Below are 25403 nucleotides of genomic sequence, written 5' to 3' on the forward strand. Positions count from 1 at the left end.
GATAGAACCAAGAGGCATATGAATCCAACTATAAAAAATAACTCTTTGCCAAAATACAAACTTAAATAATTGAAGAAAAACTCATTGTTCATGGGTAGGTCAAGCCAATATAATAAAAACTATACGGATACCTAAATTAATTTACTTATTTAATCCTTTAGAGGTCAAATGACCAAAGGAATATCTTCAGAACCAAAAATAATGATAAAATTCATGTAGAAGAACAAAAAGGTCAAGAATATCAAGGGTAATAATGGGGGGGGAGGGAAGAAAGGGCTCTATCAGTACCATATATCAAACTGTACTACAAATCAATCTCATTAATAGTATTTGGTACAGGTTAAAAAAAAGAAAATAAAGAAGCTCAATCAGTACAACAGACAATATACATAACATTCAGAACATATATGAATAGTGTGAAGAAGAATTAATAAGGGTTGGTTTTCACTGGGATGGCAAATAAAGCAAAGAAGTAAATTGCTCAACTGATAAAATCAAATGTGATTATTTCTGTGAAAATTTGTCCTCTTTAAACCTTCAAGTGAGAGACAGAGAAGCCAGGTGATTTTAAGTTATAAAAGATAATGCATTGTATTGAAATCCATTTGTTGAATTCTTAGTTATAGTCATAATTGCAATGACTTTTTTATTTATCTGTAAACCCAAAGATACACTGAATCTCAGAAATATAACAGGGGGCCAAAATGGGGCAAAGCTGAGGCTTTTCCTCACCACACAGTTCCTCCTTAGGAGATTCATTGGAAAACCAGACTTCCTCCAACCTCTGGAATGACTTGTCACTCTGTGGAATGCCCTGATTTCAGCTAATTTTTTACTTTAATACAAAACTTCGAGGACCCGACTAAAATTTGGAATAGGCTTTGATCCTGCATTCAGAAACTTAAAAGTCTTTTCCTGCTTTCTCTAAGGTTTAATTAAGCTAACTAATTAAGTCTAAGACTTAATTGATTGAGCAAAGGGAAACAAGAAACTCATTAGATGGGTGCATTTTTAGCAAGTTTCTCTGATAAATGTCCCATATTCCATATATTGAAGGTACTGTAAGGGGGTAGAAATGTGAGGGGTTTTTTATAAAAAGTTGGACTGGATTATTTAAGAATAGGGTCACCAGGAATTTAATTCCTTTTCCTCCCCCCCACCCCCCATAGCCGACACGTAAATCCACTGGGCATTAGATGTTTTCTTGATTTGAACCCATTGCTTTGTTGATAATATTTGCATTAGAGTGTTCATTTAGAGTCTCTCCTCTGTCATGTCCCCTCAACCGCTGTATTCAGGCAGTTGCTTTTCCTCGGTGTTTCCACTCCCATAGTTTGTCCTTTGCTTATGAATAGTGTTTTTTTCTCCTGGATCCCTGCAAGTTGTTCAGGGACATTACACCGCCATTAATGGAGACATCCATTACGTTCGATTATACCACAGTGTATTAGTCTCTGTGTACAATGTTCTCCTGATTCTGCTCCTCTCGCTCTGCATCACTTCCTGGAGGTTGTTCCAGTCTCCATGGAACTCCTCCACTTTATTAGGAATTTAATTCCAAAGTGATTTATTTTAACAATTTATTTATAAAATATAGAAAGAGTGAAAGTAAGAAAATCAGAGAGAGAGAATAGGGTAAGATATATAGCCTAAGTAATAAGTATTTTGCTCTGGCACGGGCTCAACGCAGGAAGGGCTAGTTAGTCTTTAGTTGGAGAGGCCTTGGCTTTGAGCCGAGGTCCTGGGGATGCAGGGAGCCTCTCTCAAGAGGAGAGGCCTCTTCTGAGGCTAGTCCCTTCAGAAAATCCAGGAAAGGAGTCAGCCTTTTCACTCACCACGTGTCAGTTCAAAGGGATATATTTAAGAACAGTCACACCATGCCTAAGATCTCAGGTCCAGTAAGCAGATTCTTCACCAGCCTCCAACTCCAACTCCAAACTCCAGAAGAATTGAAAGAACTCCTTTCACAGGAAGTCGTAACTCCTTTTAAAGACACTTCTTTGTGTCACTTCCTGTGCCAGCTAAAACTTTGCTTAGGACTGCCCCACAGGCAATCAGTCAATTATGATTCATCACCCACTATTGCACATATGGGTCACAGATCTCCCCCACTCAAGTGTGATGATTAAATCTAAAGTGGAGTGGTTAAATCTAAAAATGGGCAGAGGAGTTAATTTCATCTTCACAATCAGGGGAGAATTAATTTCATGTTCACAATCATGATAGAGTTAATTTAATCTTCACAGTACTGATTCACATTTGTGAAAATAAGAGTCATTCATTTCCCAATAAATAATTGGTCAAAAAATCCAGCACTTACTAGCTGTGATTCCTGGTAAGTCACCATTTCTACCTCAGTTTCCTCATCTATAAAAGCAGAATCACAAAAGCATCTATATTCCAGGATTCTCAGGGTCAAATGAAATAGAATATATGTAAAATGATTTGTATACTTTAAAGCAACAGAGATTTGCTATAATTTCTCAAAGGAAGAAACCCAAACTATTAAGAAGCATATGGAAAAGGGCTCCCAATGACTAACAATTTGTGACATGTATATTAAAACAACCCCAAGTTTTCACCTCACACTCAACAGATTGGCAAAGTTGACAAGAAAGAAAAATGACAAATGTTGGGAGGGCTGTAGGAAAGCAGGCACATCATTGCTGCATTGTTGGTAGAGCTGAGATTTGGCAAAACCATTATGGAAAATCATTTATTGTGATAGCGTTAGTCATTATACTACTACAAGGTCTATAAAAAGGCATGTAGACCCAAGAGCCAAATTAGCTAAATTTGGAAAAAGAAAAAAAAAGTCCTTAGCTCTGTGGTCAACCAACCAGTCTATGGGCTAAATTTGGCCCTTGCCCTTTGATCAAGGGAATTAACATTTTTTAAAAAGGACTTTAAGTCTTTAAAAGAACTTGAACCTAGGGGCCATGCTGTGAACCTTAAGAAATTCCCAGACCCTACTTCATAGTGTTAGGATTGTAAACCTTGAAGAAATTCCCAGACCCTACTTCATAAGGTTGGGTTAAGACCATTTCCCATGAATTGGGGAATGGATGAACAAATTGTGGTGGCATATGAATATAACTGATACTATTGTTCTGTGGAAAATAATAAAAGAAGATATCAGAAAATGGTGGGAAGAATGACTTGATACAGAGTGAAAGGAACATAAACAGGAAAACAGTGGATATAATAACAATATTGGAAAAGAAATCATCTCTGCCAATCTTCAAAACTCTGAGCAATGCAGTGCCTTGTTGGGGGGGGGACCTTTAATTAAATGAAGCATGTTACTCAACACTTGGCAGAGAGTGGTGGAAAGAGATATACATTTCTTGGATTTGGCCACCGTGTGGATTTTTAGACAGTTATTTGGCCATTGCTTGACTCTGTTGATTCTATGCACCGACACCCCCACCCCGAGCCCCATCATTTTTATTGGGTGGTGTTATTTGCCAGACTAAGGGTTAGTAATAATCATCCCCACCACCACACACAGGGCCATTGAACATTTTTTACTGAATAGAAGAGAAGAGAATTCAGAAGGAGACACAGACAAGGACAATTTTGAAAGCAACATGTGGAAATTATTATTAACTTTGAAGAAAGGCAAGCACTGCTTTCATATGCAATCCTCTTTTTATGTTCTGTTGTGTACTTGGGAATGTTCTTTTTTGGTGGGTTTAAAACACTAAAAAATGCATAAAAGGCATCTGGGTGGTCAATTTTATTCACATTCCATAAAAGTGCAAACTTGCATTTAGTTGAAATGTACTTTATATGCATTGATCTATATATGCATGATGTGTGCATGTTGCTCTTTCCCCAATAGAATGAAAGCTCCATGAGGGTGGAGACTGTTTCATTCTTGTCTAGGGACCCCGGTGCTATGTGCACAGTGCCTGGGACGTAATAGATGATTCATAAACACTTGTTGATTAACTGAGAACAAATGAACAGACTGAGGAGAATTCACTGGTGACCAAAAAGCATTTGGTTCGGTTTCCTTGCTTTGTCAAACTTTCAAGATATGCATTGTCCAAAAGAAAAAAAAAAAGCAGTGAGTACTATTGCTTGTGTCATTCTCCTTTCCAGATACCATGGAGACCATCCACAAGAAGAAAAATGAACTGTATTGCCCCAGTTTAAATTTCCTTCACATTCCCCCAGGCAACTCAGTCTATGAAAGCCTCTGTTCCACTATCGTGATCTGGTGGCTGTGACCTGGTTTTCACTGAGACAACAACCAGATAGCTGTCTAAAAACACTAAAAACTGTCGAATGAAAGGCAAGCGACAATTTTTAAACTTCAGACCATTTGCTAATGATTCTTATGACATCTCAGTACTAGCAACTCAGCAAAAGTCAAGTTGGGATATAAGAAGAGCCATCTTAAGTAGATAAGCCATCAAATTAAATCTATGATTTTTGAAAGACAAAATGATAATAAACAACCCCTTGGGAAAAATGCTCTGAATAACGACTAAAAAAGGAAATGAAACCTATTTTGAAGTTTCACTGCACCCCATGCATACTGGAAAACCGTCCCCTGAAATAATCATTTGTCCTCTTTCAGCCAAACTCCTGGATAACAATTTTGACACTCATTGAATACACCCTCTCATTCACCTCTCAGGCCTCTGCTTCCCACCTCATTACTCAACTGATATTGCACTTTCCAAAATCTCCACTGATCTCCTCGTGCCACAGTTACCAACTCTGCTCCAGGGCACACAATTTGTATTCTGGAAGCATCTAGAACCCTGCCTGTCCAAATTAGAACTTGTCTTTTCCCTTGAATCCTTCCCCCCCTAAACTCCCTACCACTTTCAAGAGCACTATCCTCATCCAAGTCACTCAGGCTCACTACCTTGCACCATTCTTTACTCCTCAGTCTTGCTCACCTCACATCTCTATATTTATGTATTTATCTATCCATCCATCTATCCATTCATCTATCCATCATCCATCCATCCATCCATCTATCACCTATCCATTCATCTATCTATCCATCTATCCATGTATCTATCTAGTTCTCTGTTTATATCAAAATCCCTCTTTCTATCTCTCTCTATCTCTTTATATCTGTATCTCTATACAGATAGATAGATAGATAGATAGATAGATAGATAGATAGATAGATAGATAGACAGATGAACAGACAGACGGATGGATAGACAGACAGATAGATGGATAGATGGATGGATAGATGGATGGATAGACAGACAGATGGATGGACAGATGGATAGATAGATAGATAGATAGATAGATAGATAGATAGATAGATAGATAGATAGATAGACAGACAGGTAGATAGATAGATAGATAGATAGATAGATAGATAGATAGATAGATAGATAGATAGATAGATGGATGGATAGAGAGAGATGGATAGAGAGATGGATAGATAGATAGATAGATAGATAGATAGATAGATAGATAGATAGATAGACAGATAGATAGACAGATAGACAGACAGGTAGATAGATAGATAGATAGATAGATAGATAGATAGATAGATAGATAGATAGATAGATAGACAGACAGATAGACAGATAGATAGATGAATGGATGAATAGATGGATGGACGGATGGATGGACAGACAGACAGACAGATAGATAGATATTGCTAAATCTGGTTCTTTCTCCCTATGCACCCTTGCATGTATCCTCTTGGCTCCACTGACACAGTCCCCACCTTCATTCACCCCCTTATCATCTCTTATTTTGGACTACTTCCATAGTCTCACTATTGGTCTCTGCCTTAAAAATGTCCTCACCCGAATTCTTCCTCCACTCAACTGCCAAAAGGATTTGCTTAAAATGCAAGCCTGACCAGACCATATCCCTATTCAAAGAGCTTCAAGATTAAATCTAAAATCCTCCAAGTTACTTCTTACTTTTCCAGTTGTCTGACATTTTCTCTCACACATGACAGCTCATCAGCCATCGCTCAGACTTTGAATTGATGGTCACCACATTTGGTATGCTCTGCTCCTCTTAATTCTCCCTCTTTCTCTCTGATTCCCTTTAATACTTTGCTCAAGTTCCACCTATAAAAAGGTCTTCACATTCTCCTCAGATACTCAGCAATCATCTCTCAGATGACCTTTCCAGCTACTTTACCTATCTATAGGTTCTGAATCACTTCTGTGTTGTCTCCCCAATTAGACTGTAAACTCCTCGAGGGCAGGATCTGATTTTGCCATTCTTTGTATCTCTAGATCTGAGCATGGTGCCTGTCCCAAGGTTAAGTGCTCAACACAAATGCCACCTGGTCCTCCAAGATGCTGTTTTGTTGACTGGCTGGCCAGCTGGCCAGAGAAGGCAATAAGTACACCTATGGATAGGTACAAAATAGATCTGAGATAATTTGTTAGCTGGGTCTAGAGTGGGTCAGGAAAGATTCCATGTAGAATGTGGCATTTGAGCTGAGCTTGAAGGAAACTAGGAATTCTAAGGGTTTGAGATGATCTAAGAATGAATTCCAGGCAGGGAGCACTTCCAGTACAAAGGCCTGGAGATGGAGAATGGAAGGCTGCTTTGGCTGGATCACAACATATTGGAAGGGAATCATGCCTGTGAAGCCCAGAAATATAGATCAGAGACAGATCATCAAGGTTCAGATGCTCAGAATCTCTCCTATGATCTGTTCCCTCCTATTTGACTTCCCTGTCTTGAGTCTTGCTATCCATCACACACACAGTTGCTGAACTGATTTTGCTCAGTGTGATCTGACCAGGTCACTCCCCGACTCAGTAAACGCTAGCAGCGCCCTGTTATTTTGAGATTCAAGTATAAGGTCTTCTGTTTGACATTAAAAGCCCTCCCCTACCTGCCCTCAATCTATCCAGCCTTAGTGCATGCACATCAATTCCTTTCATATACCCTACAGTGAAGACAAACTGTCTTTCTCACTCTTCAAGATCCATCTCCCACCTCCACATATTTGCACCAGCTGGTCCCCATGCCTAGAGTATATTTGAATCTCACTTTCATCTCTCAGAAGCTCTAGTTTCCTTTCAAGCTCACCTCAAGTGCCACCTGATGCTGGTGCTCCCCCTCCCCAAATGACCCCAAATATCCTTTACATGTGCTTATATGTGGGCATGTATTTTTTTCCTTCTATCTCAATTTTTGCCTTTCAATCTGCTGTCCCCAACAACAGTGCTTGGAACAGAATGGAAGCCTGAGAAGTGCCCACTGACTAGTTATTGCTCCCATTCAACGGAAGAGGAAAATGAACTTGGAGAGGTTAAGTTGCCCAAGTAACTACCAATCCTAGCTAGTAGGTAGCAGAGGTATTTGCAGAGTGTGAGGGGAAATGGAAGCCAGATCTTGCTTGCAAACTCAGTACCCCCGATTGCCCCACTGCCCATTTTCCTGATCCACCCCCACCCCACTAAACCGCCTCTTGACCGGAAATCTGTAAGTACTAAAGAATCTTCCTCTCTGGGGCTGGCCCATGTGTCTTTTAGGCAGACCTTTGGTAGAAAAAAAAGAGCTTCCCCCTTTCTCAAATTGAGAGCCAAAGAGAAGACCATCATCAGCATCTGGCCAATGGATATACTCTGTGGAGCTCTCCCTCCTCGTGTCAGCCTCCTACATTCTCTCTTTCCCTTCAAGCCCTACCTTCATCAATTAGTCTTTCCTGATCATCTCCCCATTTCTGCAGGTCCCTCCCTTCCCCTCCCTCTGAGGCCCCCTTGCATTTAATGACTATGTAGATATCTGGGTTTATTCCCTTTTGATTCATGCAATCAATAGTTGACTTTCCCACTAGAAAGTCTGCTTTTAGAGGTTAGGATGCCACATGCTTCATACTTGTATTCCCAGTGCCTGGTAGAGTCTAGGTACTTAATAATTGCTTGTTGAGGGCTCAGTGGATAATAATTACTAAGTGGCTCAGTGGATAGAGACAGGAGGTCCTAGGTTCAAATCTGATCTCTGACACTTTCTAGCTCTGTGATCCTGGGCAAGTCACTTAACCCCCATTGCCTAGCCTTTCCCACTCTTCTGCCTTGGAACCAATATTTGGTATTGATTCAAAAACAGATGGTAGAGATTTCTTAAGAAAAAATGATATGTGGGAAAGTGTTCTAAATCTCTTAAAGTCTGAGAAATGCAAATAAAACAACTCTGAGGCATCATCTCACAACTAGCAGATTGGCTAACATGACAGCAAAGGAAAGTAATGAATGCTGGAGGGGATGCAGCAAAGTGGAGACATTAATGCATTGCTGGTGGAGTTGTGAATTGATCCAACCATTCTGGAGGGCAATTTGGAACTATGCCCAAAGGGCGAGAAAAGACTGTCTGCCCTTTGATCCAGCCATAGCACTGCTGGGTTTGTACCCCAAAGAGATAATAAGGGAAAAGACTTGTACAAGAATATTCATAGCTGTGCTCTTTGTGGTGGCCAAAAATTGGAAAATGAGGGGATGCCCTTCAATTGGGGAATGGCTGAACAAATTGTCGTATATGTTGGTGATGGAATACTATTGTGCTCAAAGGAATAATAAAGTGGAGGGATTCCATGTGAACTGGGACGACCTCCAGGAAGTGACACCGAGTGAAAGGAGCAGAATCAGGAAGTTGTACACAGACATGGATACATAGTAGCACAATTGAATGTAACTGACTTTGCTACTAGCAGCAATGCAATGAGCCAGGACAATCCTGAGGGGCTTAGGAGAAAGAACACTATCAGCATCTAGAGCAAGAACTGTAGGAGCAGAAACGCAGAATAAAAACACAGATAGATCAAATGAATCGATGGAGATATGATTGGGGATGTAGACTCTAAGCAATCACCCTAGTATCAAAATCACCTAATATCAATAATAGGGAAATAGTCTTGATCGAGGACACATGTAAAACCCAGTGGACTTGCGTTGGCTGGAGGGGATGTAGAAGAGAGGGAAAAAACATGAATCATGGAACCATGGAAAAATATTCTAAATTAATCAATTAAATGAATAAATCTTAAAATTTAAATAATAATGATATTGATAATGATAATTACTGTTGAACGATTGAGTGAAGTCAGGCAATTGCAAGGAGAGCTCTCTGCATTCAAGTACCAATTGACCGATAGTCCACCAGGGGGCAGCAGAAGCACGAGTTTTAGCCAGGACCTAGTGAGTGGCTCCTAAGCGTTTATTCATTTCTCTGCATTGTCTCTCCCCCTTCCTCATCCCGTCCTCTAGCCCTCCTTTAATGACCCAGAAGTGCTGCCCCTGAAGGCTGCGTTCAGTGCAGGCAACCATTGCCTGGGAAGGCCAGGGGATCCTGAGTGGATCGGGCCTGCGGCCACCCCAGGCTCCTGGTGGGATGTGCCGGTGGGGCTCCGGGCAGATGAAGGAAGGCCTGGCATCCCTGCACCATTTGATCGAGGTACATCAAGGCCATCTGGACCCTGCTGTGGCCTAAGGATGGATGGGGCCACAGGACATCCGCTGGGCCCCAAGGGGGCAGGATGGGGTAGTGGTAGGGGATTCTTAGTGGGCTTTCACTAGGATAATGTCAGGTCATCCCCCTCTGTCCCTGGTCCTTAACTACAGCTTTTGACTCTTCCTTCCAGAAGCCGGGGACCATTCTTCAAGTGAGAAAAATTAAACTGATGCTCAGCCCCTACCCCCTCCCCCCAAGGATGGTGGGACAAGCAACAGTGGATGTGAAGTTAACAGGGCCAGTGGTCAATGTCCCTATGCCAGGCCCTGGGCTAGGGGCAGGGGATATAAAGGCAAAAGAGGGAAAGTCCTGCCTCAAGGGGTCCACATTCTCCTGGTCAGCAACCTTCTTTCTACCTGTGTGGCCTCCCTCAAATCTCATCACCTGCCCCAGCCTTAGTGTCCTCCTGCATAAAATGGGGGCGCTGCCACTTTCCCTGCTAAGGTGGCTGAGAGGACCCTACTTTGTGAACTGGAAGAGAATCCCGGCTCAGCTCCCATCCTGAGCATCCCCCCTTAGGACAGCATGGAGAGTTGTTACAGGCTCCAAAGCATCTAAAAGTGATCTGAGGCTTCCTAAAGCTCCTCAACTTGTAAACCTAGAAAGCCCCAGCAGACCCCAAACCAGTTCCTTCTCTAGGCTTTAACTAAGGCCACTGCTGTGGTGCACATCACTCGAACCCAGAACCCCATGTCCTTTCAGGCCAAGTGTTCCCCAGCCCCAGGACACATTGCTCTGGGTTTGAGGTTTCCAGGAAAGCCAGTCCAAATGCAGCAAGAAGCAGAAAGCAAATACTTTGTAAATCTAGAGCAAATGTTTGGGCTGGGCATCATTGTCTTTGTCATCTGGCTATCGCATCATCAGGCCAGCTGTGCTTGGTACCTCCTGGCCAGCCACAGGAATGCTGGGCTGAAATGCCCAGGGCTGAGTTCCGGAAATTCCTTTGGAGCTGTGCCTGAAGTTCCCCTCGCACCCGGCTCTAGCGCTCCCTGGGCTCGACCTCGATGAGACCAAGGAGAAAGGAAAAGGACCCCGGTTTGTGTGCACCGATATTTCTAGTGTCTCTTTATGGAAAGGCAAACATGGGGCAGCCGTCCCTGGGGCATGAATCTAATCAAATACTAAGAAGTCATGAAAGAGGCGGTTTGAGAGAAACCCGAGAAGACTTGTATGAACTGATGTCCCAAAGTGAGCAGAACCAGAAGGACAATGTATACAGCCACAACATCATAAAGACAAGCAACTTTTCTTAAACCCTCTTGAAATCAATACTGTGTATTGGTTCTAAGGCTAAGAGTGGTAAGGGCTAGGCAATGGGGGTCAAGTGACTTGCCCAGGGTCACCCAGCTAGGGAGATTGGAACCCAGGACCTCCCATCTCTAGGTCTGACTAGGTCAACCACTGAGCCACCCAGCTGCCCCCAAGACAAGCAACTTTGAAAGATTTAAGAGCTCTGGACAATGCAATTGCAGGAAGGGCCAGTGATGAAGCCTACTATGGCTCCTGGCTGAGAGTGAGCAAGGCAACATACGGTATATTTTGTGGACATGGATAAGGCAGGGATGTGTGTGTGTGTGTGTGTGTTGAGATGCTTATTTATTGCAGGGGAGTCGTTTCCTTTCAATAGAGAAAGGGGAATTCTCTTTTAACTTCTAAAAATTGATTTTAAGAACAATGCACGTGACTGAGACCACTGGAAGATCCCAAAGCCAGATACCAAAATGTCGGAGACTCATTATGTGGCCTTAGCCTGAGGCTTCTTGCAATGCTCCCAGGTTCAGAGATCTAAAGCCAGAAGGGCCTCAGAGGTCACCTAGTCCAACCCCCTGGTTTTACAGAGGAGAAATGGAACAGAGGCCCGGCATGTTCTGAGGATCAAAGAAAGCTGGACATGAGATACCTATTTGAAGTGATACAGCCACGGTCAGGCAAGTCTTAACCATGAGGGTTGGGGAGGATTTGAACTTCAGCCCTCTTACTCCTCTTTCATTGTCCCCCACTTCCTTGCTGCCTTCTGCTCCTATTTCTGTCTTTTTTTTTAACCCTTACTAATACTGTGTATTGGTTCCAAAGCAGAAGAGCAGTAATGGCTAGGCAATGGAAAATGACTTGCCCAAGGTCACACATGGAGCTGTTTGAGGCCACACTGGAACCCAGAACCTCCTGCCTCCAGACTTGACTCTCTATCCACTGAGCCACCTACCTGCCCCTGAACCCATATTTCCATGACACCCCGCCAAGATTCATTGGCTAAAGACCAGCTGGTTGCATTGGGGTACATGAATCCAATGGAATAGTTTTGGAGTACAAGACAGGCTGCATGCAGGGAATTCAGAGAAACTTGGCAAGACTCATCAGACACAGTGGCATGAAATAGTCTGAAAATAATAGGCACAGGGCCAACAGCATTGCCAGGCATAATGCAGGGGGCTGCCAGGTAGCTCAGTGGATTGAGAGCCAGGCCTGGAGATGAGAGGTCCTGGGTTCAAATCTGCCCTAACTGTGTAATCTTGGGCAAATCATGCCTCCATCGGCTCTTCTGCCTTCAAAACAACACACAGTATGGATTCTAAGATGGAAAGGAAGGTCTGTTTGGTTTTGTTAAGGCATTCTATAACGATGATCACATAAGGGACCCGGGACCTTAAATCTTTTTCATCTGTTTTGTTTGTTACAAAGGGCAGCTAACTGGTCCAGGGAGGGACCAGCCGGAAATATTTGTGGAATCAATAAAACTTTAAGAAAATGTAAATACTTCAAACATGGCAGGCATTTCTGTTAGGGAAGTGGAGAGGGAAGGGTTCCTGGAGACATGTCCAGAGAAGCCCTCGTCCCCAATGATGTCACAGCTCATCCATTCATTTGCTAGAAATTTAGCGACTTCAGCCAATATCTTGTGTGTCCTTCTTACTGCTGCACGCCCTGTCTGGGCTGCTTGTCATGGAAGGAAGCGTCAAATCTCTCCTAGAGAACATCAAGGCATTGTGGATTCTCTGTAATTCTAGAGCTGCAACCTCTCCGTGTTGTCAGGATGGTGGGAAATCTGCAGAGGGACTTTTTGTCCCTCTTGAAATCATCCTCTCTCCTTTTTTCTCTTTCTTTCTCTATGAGCTTTTGAAGTCGAGCTGTGCTCTGCTTCTTTTCTCTAAATTCGTTTTGTAAAACTTACCTCCCATGAAAGTCCCTCAGAAACCTACTGTGGGGTCAGATTTATCAGTATTGACCATCTCCATTGATCCAGTTGCCTAAATAATTATCTAGCCCCCCCCCCATGCCTTGTATTGAAGATAATCCTTCCCTTCCCTTCCAATCCCAATCTTTCACCCAGCACCAAGCTAACAACTATTTCCTGAGGCTTTGGCCTAATGAAGGGGGCTGAGACTCCAAACCCTTTGAACATTGATGAAAAGGTCAATGGTCCCCCATCCAGCTGAACTAAGGCAGGCTAAGATCCTAGCATTCTAGGTATCTAGTGGGAAGAGACTACAGAGGCTAATTAGTGCAACCCCATCCTTGGGAGAAGAAACTGAGGCCTGGAGATATCATCTGCAAAGACCCACAGCATCCTTTTTCTCCATTCCAGGTTGGCTCCACTAAATGCATGGGTATTCCCCTAGCCAGCCAACTGAGTCTACAAAATTGTGTCACAGCAGGTTTCCATGTCAATAATAATTCCCCAAAGCTAGAACCCCACTGAACAAGGACAAGTTTGCATGCTGAACCCCAAAGCTGGAACCCCACTGAACAAGGACATGTTTATATGCTGAACCCCAAAGTTAGAACCCCACTGAACAAGGACAAGTTTACATGCTGAACCCCAAAGCTGGAACCCCACTGAACAAGGACACTTTTATATGCTGAACCCCAAAGTTAGAACCCCACTGAACAAGGACAAGTTTACATGCTGAACCCCAAAGCTAGAACCCCACTGAACAAGGACATGTTTATATGCTGAACCCCAAAGCTGGAACCCCACTGAACAAGGACATGTTTATCTGCTGAACCCCAAAGCTAGGATCCCACTGAACAAGGACACTTTTATATGCTGAACCCCAAAGCTAGAACCCCACTGAACAAGGACAAGTTTACATGCTGAACCTCAAAGCTGGAACCCCACTGAACAAGGACACTTTTATATGCTGAACCCCAAAGCTAGAACCCCACAGAACAAGGACAAGTTTACATGCTGGGCCTCTGTCTGGCTCCCTGTGACCTCCTTGCTCCCACTCCTTGGACTCTGGTCTTGCTGAGGGTATCCCCAGCTCAATTCTCTACAGTTTCAATGTGATCCTGGGCTCCATTAACACAGGAGTGACTTCCAGGATTAAGGCTGTGACAGTCCCATTGGCTGTTCTCTGCCCAGACTGAATGGTAGATGCTGTGTTCAAGGCACCACATTTTAAGAAGGACATTGAGAACGTGGAGTCTATCCAGAAGGAGGACCTCAAGCATTCTTTAGTTGAAGGAATTAGGGGTGTTTAGCCTGGAGAAGAAAAGGCTGAGGGTCCTGGATTATCTCCTCCAGTTCTAGAAAGACTGACACCTGGAGAAAGGATGTGACTACTTCTGCTTGCCCACAGAGGGAAGAACTGGAAACCATGGGCATTAGCTGCAAAAATGTGTATGCAGATGTGTGAACATGCATGTGGGTCTGGGTGGGTTGTATGTGAACTTGTAGATCCTGCAGTGCTGATGGGGGGGGGGGGTCCAGCTTCTCTCACAGATAATAATAATGTTCCTGGAGGACAGAAACAAAGACGTTTAGACATGATTTTTACAGATCCCTTACAAGGCTTCAGAGTCCTTTCTGAAGCTTCCCAACATCCTTTGAGGCGGGCACCTCAGAAATTCTATCCCCATTTTACAGAAGAAAACACTGAGACTCTGAGGAAGAGTGACTTTCCCCTCAGAAATTCTATCCCCATTTTACAGAAGAAAACACTGAGACTCTGAGGAAGAGTGACTTTCCCCTCAGAAATTCTATCCCCATTTTACAGAAGAAAACACTGAGACTCTGAGGAAGAGTGACTTTCCCCTCAGAAATTCTATCCCCATTTTACAGAAGAAAACACTGAGACTCTGAGGAAGAGTGACTTTCCCCTCAGAAATTCTATCCTCATTTTACAGAAGAAAACACTGAGACTCTGAGGAAGAGTGACTTTACCCTCAGAAATTCTATCCCCATTTTACAGAAGAAAACACTGAGACTTGAGGAAGAGTGACTTTCCCCATATAAATTCTATCCCCATTTTACAGAAGAAAACACTGAGACTCTGAGGAAGAGTGACTTTCCCCCACAGAAGAGCTCAGTCAGAAATAGGATTGGAGCGCTCGTCTCTCTTGCCGGCAGGCACTCCCCACCCCCCACCCCCTGCCTCTAGCTCTCTATGCCACCCTGACCAAGGATAACAAGAGTTCTTGGCCACGGCAGGGAAGTCACCAGTTGTTACTTCCTGTCTGTCTCCCTCTTCCCTCTCATCTCCAGCCCTATCTAATGTCCAAAGGCGAGGCCCTCTCGCCTCCCCGCCACCCCCCAGCCCCAGATTGTCCCATCAAAAGGGAATTTAGAGCAGCCTTTCTCTCCGACCAGGCGTTTGATGTGCAAATCCGCTGCCCCTTCCTCCGGGGAGGGAAGAAGGGAGGGAGGGAGACCGGCAGACGGACAGATTGACAGAGAAAGAGACAGACTGCCAGACAAACAGAGACGGAGACATCGCTTAGGTGAATCCCAAGGGAAAGCCCCGCGGTCCAAGGAGGAGCAGCCCAGGCCTGGCCCTCCCGACGCCGCCGACGCCATGCCCCCTCCTCTCCTGAGATCTCCGTACTCAATGAGTAAATTACTCAGGAAGCCCAGCTCTAGCCGGGCGTGCATTTATTTATTTGTTTGGGGGAAGGCGAGGGGAGTGTTCTCTCCCGCTATTTGGAATCCGAAGTTCTGTTCCGTTCCAACACCGGCTCTTCGAACCCGCGTAATCCCCACTGTAGGGAGCCAGTGCTGGGCTAATTGTCCATTTCTCGGATTGGCCCTTATGCTAATGTCCTGCCGCCAGTTCTTTAGGCCCGCTTTCTCTGGGCGCCTGTTCCTCTCTCCAAGGCGTTGTATTAGCGCTCTGTAGAAAGAATCGCTCTATTACTCTATCTGCACTATAGCGGAATAGAATGTAGGGTCCCCGCGAGGGGCTTGGCCTTTCCCCAGAAGTGATTGTACAATAAATGAACGTGGCAAAACCAGAAGCTCCGAGCTCTCCGAGGGGCGCCGGAGACTTCTCTAGACCCGAAGGTTTGGAACCCTTTTGGCGCCTGCTCCGTGCCACGAAGCTCTTCTCATAAAATTCGCAAAGTAAATAAACTAGGCTATTCATATTAGCTCGATAGGAAACTGCTATATCGGTATATATTGGTTAGCAATAGATTTTTTAAAATTCAAGAACTCCTGATTTAATACAATTTCCTCATTTGACAGATGAGGAAACCGAGTCACAGAGGGGTTCTTTTTCTTGCCTGGGGTCCTACTTTTCCGAAGAGAAAGGCTCCAGGTTGTTCTGACACCTGGTATCGCTGGCTATCTCCCTCCAGCAGCAGCCCGACTAAATAAGTGCTGTACTTGGGGTGAGAAAGATCGGAGTTCAAATCCTACCTCCGACGCCTATTAGCTAAGTGATCCTCGGAATGTCACTTCAGCTTTCTCAGCTTTGGTGGTGTATTTACGAGAGCTCTTAGGTGTATAACGCTTTAGGTGCTCCCGAGTGTGTTCTCCCATTTAACCCTCACATCAACCCGGGGAGGAAGGTGTTCTCGGTCTCCCCACTTAGACAAGAGGAACCCGAGAGTGGCTTGCCCAGAGCCACCGTTTCTGTGGCAGCATTCGCTCTAAGGTTCCTAAGAAGCAAGTTCTGCCCCCCGCCCCGCGCGGTCTCCGTCACAAGGCTGCAGGGTGCCAGTGTGCCCGATGCTAACAAAATGCGCACGCGGGAGGGAAATGGAGCTCCAAGGTAGCGAAGAAGTCTATCTCGGAGACCCTGGCTTAGAGAGCGGCCAATCGCCCCAGGAGTTTCCCTCCCTTGGCCAAGTTTTGGGGGCCCCCCGGAAGATTCGAGACTCTCCCGGGCAGGAGAACAGCGCGCCTGCTCACCGGCTTGGAGCCGGGGACCGCCTGAAGCAGGAAGGGGCGCAAGGGAAGGAGGGGAGGAGAGCAAAGGGGAGGAGAGAGGAGAAGAGGGGAGTGCCGGCCCCGGCTCCTCTCCGCCCTCCCTACCCCCCCGCCCCGGCCTCCCCCCTCCCCCCTGCATAGGCACTCACACACACCCCTCCCAGCCCCTCTCCTAGGCTTTGAAATCCCATCCCCGGCTTTGTAGTGGCCCCGAGGGGGCGGGCACAGCCCAGCGCTGGGCCTATAAAGAGGGCGGCGGGGACAGCGACCGGGATACAGCTGCGTGTCCAGCGGCCAGTGTTCGGGGACTCTGCTTGGCTGGGCTCGGGCTGCTCTTAACCGTGTGCCAGCACCCGGGCTATCAAGAAACCCGGCAGACTGACCCTGCGCCTGCTCGCTTCCCGCGGCGGGATCTCGGAGCCTTCGAGTCGGACCACTCCGCAACGCTCCGCTCCGAGCGCCCTCTCTCTACCTTCCTCCTGCGCTCAGACCGCTCAGACCGTGCGGACCCGTCGGTGGGCAGTGTGCGCCTCCGCCTCCTCGCCAGCCCCGACATGGCGGCCCTGGCCCCGGCCCTGGCCGAGGGGGCGGCTCGATTCCTGCTGGCGCTGACCGCCGCTCTCTGCTGCCCGCCGTGCGCCCCGGCCGCCACGCTCAACTCTGCGCCCGTCAACTCGAACGCTATCAAGAACGGACACTCAGGGCCCGGCGGCGGCGGCGCCGGAGGTGGCGGCGGCGGCGGCGGCGGGGGCAGCATGGGGCTAGTGCCCTTCTGGGCAGTCAGCGTGGCGCCCGGGGACGGCGGCCTGTTCGAGCGACCCAACGGCTACATACACGCCGACAACAAACACCAGGTGGGCACTTGGCCCAGCTCCTTCTGCGCTGGGCTAAGGGGTAACACTAGGCTGGGGACCCCGGGGGTAGGGGGCTGCTGCACGTCTGGCATGGGCATGGCCGGAATGGGGTCACAGGGGGCCGGTACCCCAAACGGATGGGGAGGTGCCCGGTGGGAACGGGAAGGGAGCTGCAGGCACCCCCCCCCAAAAAAAAAAAGCTGAAGAGGGATGGCTTTTTCGTTGGGAGGTGATGGCCATGGGGTGTAGAGTGGCGCTCTGGCCGGGGAGGCAGAGGTGCCAGCACCCCCTCGGCCACCGGAGCCAAACTCTCCGAGGGCTGGAGCCTGCAGGACCCTTTGCAGCTCTCTCCCATCCCGTACATCCCGGAACGGATCAAAGAATGAAAGCTGGAAGGAGTTTTGGGAGTAGCTAGCCAACCCCCTCATTTCCCCATTGAGGAAACAGATCTAGAAGGGGGGAGTGGCTGTCAAAGGCTCACAGTAGGTCTTCTCTGGGTCGGAGCAGAACTCCAAACAGTCCTTCAGTATGCCCGGATGAAGAGCCTACTGTGTGTGGGCACCAGGCATTCCGAGATAGAGGGGGAAGACTCCCATCCAGGGGTCACATTCTGCCCTCGTTTCCGAGAAGCTCTGGGGACTCCGCTTGTTACTGGGGAAAGTAAGGCACGGCCCTTCCAGCTCCAGCTCCCAGGCTCTTGCTTAGCGGGGCTCAGAGGCCTCACTGCGCGCTCTCCATCCTCTTCCTTCTTCAGCAACATTTTCTGTGCGTGGACGACAAAGATTGCGGGCTGGAGGAGTATTGCGACGCTGGCTCCAGAGGCGGTGGCGGCGGCGCCGGCAGCATCGGGGTCCAGATCTGCCTCCCCTGTCGGAAGCGCCGCAGGCGCTGCCAGCGTTCGGTCATGTGCTGTCCGGGAAACTACTGCAGCAACGGTGAGTGGCCCCAGTGGGGGCCTTGCCTAGCTTTGTCCCTGGGGGAAAGACGTGGAGGCTGGAGCTCTCTGCCCACCAGGAAGGCTACAGCTTCCGCCGAAAGAGAATCTCTCTTTTAGGAAGAGAGCAGGGAGCTGGAGTGGGAGCCTGGCCCCACAGAGGGCCTCCGGGAAAGGAAGGCAGGCAGTGTAGACCTCGAGTGTGCCGCAGAATGGCGCGCTGTATGTAACACTGCAAGCTCAGAGGAGGAGGAGCATAAGTAATAGAAGTGAAAGAGGTAGTAGTAGCAGTAGTAAGCAGTCGTAGCAGTGGTAGTGGTGGCGGTGGTAATGAGGGTCACCTGGTTTAAAGGAAAGAAAGCTGGAGCCAGGACCTGCATTTGAATCCTACTCCTGACTCTACTCAGCCTTCGTAATCCCGGGACCAAGACCCTTGTCGTCCCTCCCCTCCCCCCAGCTGATGTGCCTTTGGAAAAGGAGGCTCTGGACTGGACACTTTCTTCTGTCCTGGATTTGGGAAACCTAAACTTCCTCCTGTGTGTACCCCATTTGTACAGAGTTATTCTGGTGCCCCACCCCCCCCCACTGGGAACTCCTTGAGGGCAGGACTGACTGCCTTGGTATTTCTTTGTATTTCCCAGCCCTAACACAGTTCGTGGCACAAATAGGTGCTTAATAGATGTTAAATAATAGCATCTAGTTCACAGTACTGTTGTGAGGCTTAACTACTACTACCACCACTACTACCACCACCACCACTATCCCATTTTTAGCCCCCATTGGTTTTAGATACTAATAACTTAGGATCATAGCTATAATAAGCATAAAAGCCAGGCTTTGATTAGTGGCCAAGTGAGAAAGGGTAAGTTCTGGTGGCCAGAGCAGCAGCCACTGACTGGAGCTGGGGATGCTTAAGTTTCCATTGAATTTGTGTTTCTTATGCCTTCATCTCTATTTTAATGGAACCCGAGCTGCTGCAAAGCTCATCCATGTACCCTCCTTTATGGAATTACCCAGTGATAGCTCAGAAATGACTCTGGCTTCAGGAGAGTCCAATAGAAAGATGACTCGAAGTCAGGCTTCTCCTCCAATCTTGCCTCTGATACTAAAGCTATGAGCAAAGATTTAGCTTCAAGGAATCTCCAAGATCATCTAGTCTAACCCATCTTGCAAAGTGCAGAGGGAGACCCTAGTATGGAATTAGCAGCTTTGGATTCTCCAGCTGGCTTAGTCATTGACTTAACTGTGTGACCTTGGGCAAGTCAACACTGTTTCCTCATCTGTAAAATAAGGGGATTGGACCACTGGCCTCTGTGTTCCCTTGCAGCCCTAGATAGATCTGTGATGCTCTGACTAGCCGATCCCTCTGTCTCAGGCCCCACTGATAATGAAACCAAGATCTAGAGATCTGGCAACTTGGACAAAGTCACAGGGGTAGTAAATGGGACAGCTAGGATTTGAACTCAGGTCTTCTGATTTCAAACCCAGGACTCTTTGAGCTAGGTCATAGAACATTTTTATTTAGTGGCACAAACATCAGAACAGCCACCCCCAAAGTTATTATGTCCCCACAGATTCAGTTGGGCGCAGAAAGTGCTTTAAAAAGCTACAATTCTGGTTTTCACAGTGTTAGACATGAGTATTGGGGCTCGATGGATCTGTCACTCCTCACTGCAGTGAGCTTTGGGGTCTCTGGTATCCTCCTGTAGAAAATGAGGGGCTGGTACCAGATGGCCTCTAGGCTCCCTTCTAACACTGTACCCTCACCCCTACTGTATCAGTTGTGAATTGGGAGAAGGAGGTTATGGGACTGTGTACAAGGAAGGTTTACTGAGGCACAGACTTCAGCCACTGACCAGCACCTCTTGCCTCCTTAGGGATATGTGTGCCTTTGGATCAGAACCACCTCCATGCCATCGAAATGGATGAGATGACTACAGAGCCGGTGAATAACGACCACACTCTCTTGGATGACCAGCCCAGGAGAACCACTCCATCTGCCAAGACCAAAGGTAAGAGACCATCACCTTAGTGAACCACCTTCCAGCTCTTCTGTCAAGCAGCAGGGACAGACCTCTGGATTTAGAATCAGAGTCTGTCATTGTAATCCCAACTCTGTTACTCTGAATCCCAGGGCAATGGGATATTGAGGTGCCATGGAAAGAGTGTTAGGTTTGTTCTCAGAGGACCTGGATTTATATCTTGACCTCAGGGAAGTTCCTTAATAGCTCTGTGCCTCAGTTTCCTTATTTGGAAAAGGAAGTTCTTGGACCAGATGATCTCTAAATCCTAGTCCCCCTCCCCACTGATGAATCACAGAATCTCAGGAATCAGAAGGGATGCCAGAATCCATCCATGACTGGACAAGGATCCCATCTGATCCCTCCCTGCCAGGTGGAAATGAGCCCCAATACAAGCCTCTGACTGAAGAACTCAACTGGAGGTGGCCCATTCCACTTTGGACAGCTCTCATTGCCATCAAGTTGTTTTTCCTGACATTAAGTCTTTACTACCTTGTTCCCCACTCAAGGAGCTTTTTATCATTTGCAAAAAGTGCTTGGCACATAGTAGGCGCTACCTGCAGAAAAGCTTATCCCACCCCCTGCACCTCCGAGATCAAAATGAGCAAGTCTAATTTCTCTTTTCCCATCAAGAATAGGATCAGTATGTTTTCCATAGAATATGGAAATATTATATATTTATTACATATGTATATATTATATACAATATACACATTGTATACACATATTGAATACTGCCCTTTGGAAAACAATAAGAAAATTGTTACAGTAAAGAAAGGCATTGTGGGGGGTGGATTGAGAGTCCAGAGATCTGTCTTAATCCTGGCAAGTCACTTAACTAACACTCTTGGGCCTCAGTTTCCCCATTGTCAAGTGAAGAGACTAAACTAGGTGATCTCAGTGGTTTTCTTCCAGGTAAAATCCAGGGCTCTGAGATGACTATGTGAGCACAAGTTATTACTGCCCAGAGCCAGTCATTTCACTGACATAAGCAACTACTTTCCCTCAGCTAGACCAGTCCCTGAACTGTACCCAGTTGGGCAGGGTGCTGAGGGCTTCGATGAATGGTCACAGAATGACCATGTCCTGAAGCAGAACTTACACCCAGAGCCACTCCAAGGCTCCTCTTTCCACTCCACCAGGCTGCTTCTTGATGGATGAGTCATGACGGCCCAGAGAATGGAAGCTCCTTGAGGCCAGGCATTGTGGGGGTTTTCTCTTCGTGCCTCTGGCAGCTGGCCCTTAGAAGGTGCTCAGTACGCCTTGCTTCTCTCCCTCTTCCCAGGTCAGGAAGGCGCCGTCTGCCTCCGCTCCTCCGACTGTGCCGATGGCCTCTGCTGTGCCCGCCACTTCTGGTCCAAGATCTGTAAGCCGGTCCTCAAGGAGGGGCAGGTGTGCACCAGGCACCGAAGGAAAGGCTCTCACGGACTGGAGATTTTCCAGCGCTGCTTCTGTGCCGAAGGCCTCTCCTGCCGCGTCCAGAAAGATCACTTGACCAATAACGCGGCATCTCGGCTTCACACCTGCCAGAAACACTGAGCCGTCGTCATCGGTCAATGGCCGGCTGGCCAGATGGACTCCTCCATTTCTCTTGTCAGCCGAAGCTTCGAGAGGGACAGGCTCGGTGTCTACAGCTGCACTCTCCAAACGCTCCTTCCGGCAGCCTGGGTGCAGTGGCTTTGTTTCTGTAGGGAACGAACAAACAGTGACTGTTTGCAGTAAATTACTGTGTTGTAAATACCCAGTGGGCATTTCCCTGTACATGATCCTAAATGTCTAATTATTTTCTCAAAGTGCTGCATTGTCCGCAATTTACCCAAGCCTTGTAAATTTTGTACACACTGGCGATGTTATCTCGAGTCCGATAAATTTTCTATTTTTAATTGAAATAAATAATTTCTGCATAAGGGCGTTACCTTCTCTCTTTTCTGAGCAGAGATGACTGCCCAGAAGAGCCATTAGACATGTGGGCAAGACACGTGGGATGATACATTTCAGGTCAGAAGGAATCGTAAGAGAAAATCTGATTTAGCCATCGCCTCATTTTATAGTTTGGGGAAAATAGATCAAGTCACTTGTTAAGGTCTCAAAGGCAGTAGGTGATAAGGTCAGGATTTGAACCCAAGGCCTCTGGCTCCCAGTGTAACTCTCTACCACACTAAACATGGAGGGAGTTCTGGGCTGGGAGTTAGGGACACCTGGCTTCAAAGGCAATCTCTGCCAGTCAGGAACTATTGGAAATACTGGGCAAAGTGGATAGTTTCCTGGCGTTTCGGTTGACTGCTTGAGACTTTTCAAACATTTAGACCTACTGTGTTCACTGGTAGATGAAGTTCCCATGCTTCCAGTTACCAAAGGGACGCAAATCACAGATCTTTCTCCTCTCCTTTTGACCAACTGATCATACTTAAGCATCTTAAACTACAAAAGTCTGCTTTCAGGCTAAAGGGGATGTCACTGGGTTGGTGAAAACTCATGATTTCAAATATTCTTATTTCTAGACAGTCTCAGAAATAAAATGCTTCCTTTATTGCCTTGAAAAATCACAAGTCGGGGGCAGCTGGGTAGCTCAGTGGATTAAGAGCCAGGCCTAGAGATGGGAAGTCCTAGGTTCAAATCTGACCTCAGACACTTCCCAGCTGTGTGACCCTGGGCAAGTCACTTGACCCCCATTGTCTAGGCCTGACCACTCTTCTGCCTTGGAGCCAATATACAGTATTGACTCCAAGACGGAAGGTCAGGGTTTTAAAAAAAAATCACAAGTCAAGATAAGTCTTGGTGTCATCCTTCATTTTTCTTTTCGTCTACAATGACGGAAAATCTGGGCCAAGAGACAACCAAAATCTAAGTTGATGTCATCAGCCCTTATGGATAAAAGGCAAAAATCTCTACATGAAGTCTTCAAGGACGTGATGAGCACAAAGAGCTCACATTCCCAGAGTGCTTGAAGGTTGGCCAAGCATTTTCTCACAATTAGTCTACACTGGATGAGCTCATAAGTCATTTCTGAAATGTAATTTACATTTGGTCAGACTTGAAGACTTACAAAACCCTTTTGTCCTCATTTGCCCCACGCAGTAGGTGGTCTGACCATGACTGGACTCAGTTGTCCAGATTCAAAAAATGTTGACACATTAAATGACTTTCCCAAAGTCATGCTGGAAGGAGATGCTGTCAGAGCCAGGATTTTAACCCAGGTCTAACCTCAGGTCCAGGGCCCTTTCTGCTTAACTCGACATCAATCTTAAGGCCCAACCAATGATATTTAGAGCCAAAAGCATAGAATAAACTTGGGAGTCACTCCGTGCATTTGGAAAGCATTTGGGGGGAATTCGAATTCTGAAAACATGCAAATGAAGGAGACCACTGCAAATCTAAAGCTTAGGAGGAAGCCACCATTGCTGACTTGTGAGGCTGGTGGTACATTTCAAATTTTGCTAGAAGTTGATTCCTACCATTGAAAGACTAACAAGGTGTCCGATTGTCCTTCCTTGGCATTTGGACTTGCTAAATATGTCTGAGTTTTGACTCCAGCATTCCATATTCCTATGCTGTAATAAAACAGGGATCTCCCTCTCCACTAGTGGGAATCCAAAACCAACCCATGCCTTCCACTCTCACGCAGCAACTCTGAATATGTTCCCGCAAATTCCCATGACCATCCAATCGTGGATCCATTCTCTCAACGTTTAATTGATATCCAAGGCGTACATGGGGGCTAAGTCTCTGCCACCCATTCTTCTCTCTGTGTGGAATCCAATTCAACAATTTCTTTTATTTTGGTTCAGTCTTGTGGGTCATCAGATGATATCTTTTACCACCATTTACAGTTTAAAAGCAAAGATGTTTAAATGGAGGTTCACGGCCCCTTGAATTTGGGTGGAAAATTGCATTGGGGGGGGGGGGGTTGAACCTTTAGCCTTTCCTTCAATTATCTGAAAACATGCTTCTTAGCCAGTGTGCTTAGACCTTACTAGGTCACTCGAGAGGCTTATGACACACAACCCAGGACTATATCCTAGAGAATTTCCTGGGGTATTGAAAGGGTCATTGCGTTGGCCTTTGTCCAATGACTCCGATGCTAGAGGGAGAACCAGAATCCTTTCTGACTTGTCCACAGCAGGATATTGCCTCTCCTCTCACGCTGCACATATTATTTTGCTACTGTGTAGAGATGGAGAAGAGCCCTTCTATTATTCTACTCCATCCTCATCTCTCCATCCCCAGGAAATGTATCCCTTCATTTCAAAGCTAGTGATGGAGCAGCATTCCCAAAAGCAGTTTACTTAGCTTTTCGCCTCGCAATGGAGATGTCCTAGAATTGGTTTGGTCCTTGCAGTCTTTCAGATTTAAGGGATTTAGACTCTGTCCCCAAACTAGGGCCAGGCTATTTCCTTACACTGCCTTTTGTTGAGAAGTTTCAGCTTTCGTGGCTGGTGAAAAAGGTCTCTTCCTCCCTGGATGGGCTTTGTGACTTGCCAGGAAGGCCTGATGCTGAAGCCTGGAGTCCCAATAAAGCACAACAGGTGACAGGAAACAAGACACTGCTTCCTCTCACGGACTACTTTCTCCCAGGACAGAAGAGGCTTCTATTTGAGAGGAAAAGGCTTTGAATTTGACAGGCCATCCTTGCTGCAGGAATAAAGCAGGACTCTGGATTTGGAGTCAGAGGACAGGGGAACTAGGCTCTGCCAGTTACTTTGCAAGCAACCTTGGGCAATTCCTATGAGCCTTGTGAGCCCGGCTCCTCAGCTATGAACTGAGAAGTCTGAGCTGGACCACCTTGAAAGGTCCCTGCATAGCTAACTTGGGGATCTCACCTCTGCCATGCAAACAGGAGCTACCCTCTTCTCTTCTGTCCTCCCTTCTTTCCGTCGCTTCATTGCCCTCCATGCTGCTAGCCACTCTGGCCCTTCTCCCCCTCCACAAGAATTCAGTCTCTATTGACTCTACAAGAGGTTATCCTGGTTGCCACTTCA

The 25403-nt window shown here is 46.5% G+C and overlaps 1 protein-coding gene across 1 annotated transcript; it reads left to right on the forward strand.

The window, feature by feature from the left end:
- Positions 1-9026: 9026 nt before the first annotated feature.
- DKK1 (dickkopf WNT signaling pathway inhibitor 1) lies at positions 9027-22331 on the forward strand. The gene is made up of 7 exons (XM_056815092.1): positions 9027-9152; positions 9222-9408; positions 9576-9616; positions 16792-17469; positions 18224-18404; positions 20281-20415; positions 21710-22331. Exons 1-7 carry the CDS (start codon positions 9027-9029, stop codon positions 21961-21963), a joined length of 1602 nt encoding a protein of 533 aa, XP_056671070.1. The 3' UTR covers positions 21964-22331.
- Positions 22332-25403: the final 3072 nt, after the last annotated feature.

Source organism: Monodelphis domestica, chromosome 1, assembly GCF_027887165.1.
Source record: "Monodelphis domestica isolate mMonDom1 chromosome 1, mMonDom1.pri, whole genome shotgun sequence".
Taxonomy (NCBI): Eukaryota; Metazoa; Chordata; class Mammalia; order Didelphimorphia; family Didelphidae; genus Monodelphis; species Monodelphis domestica.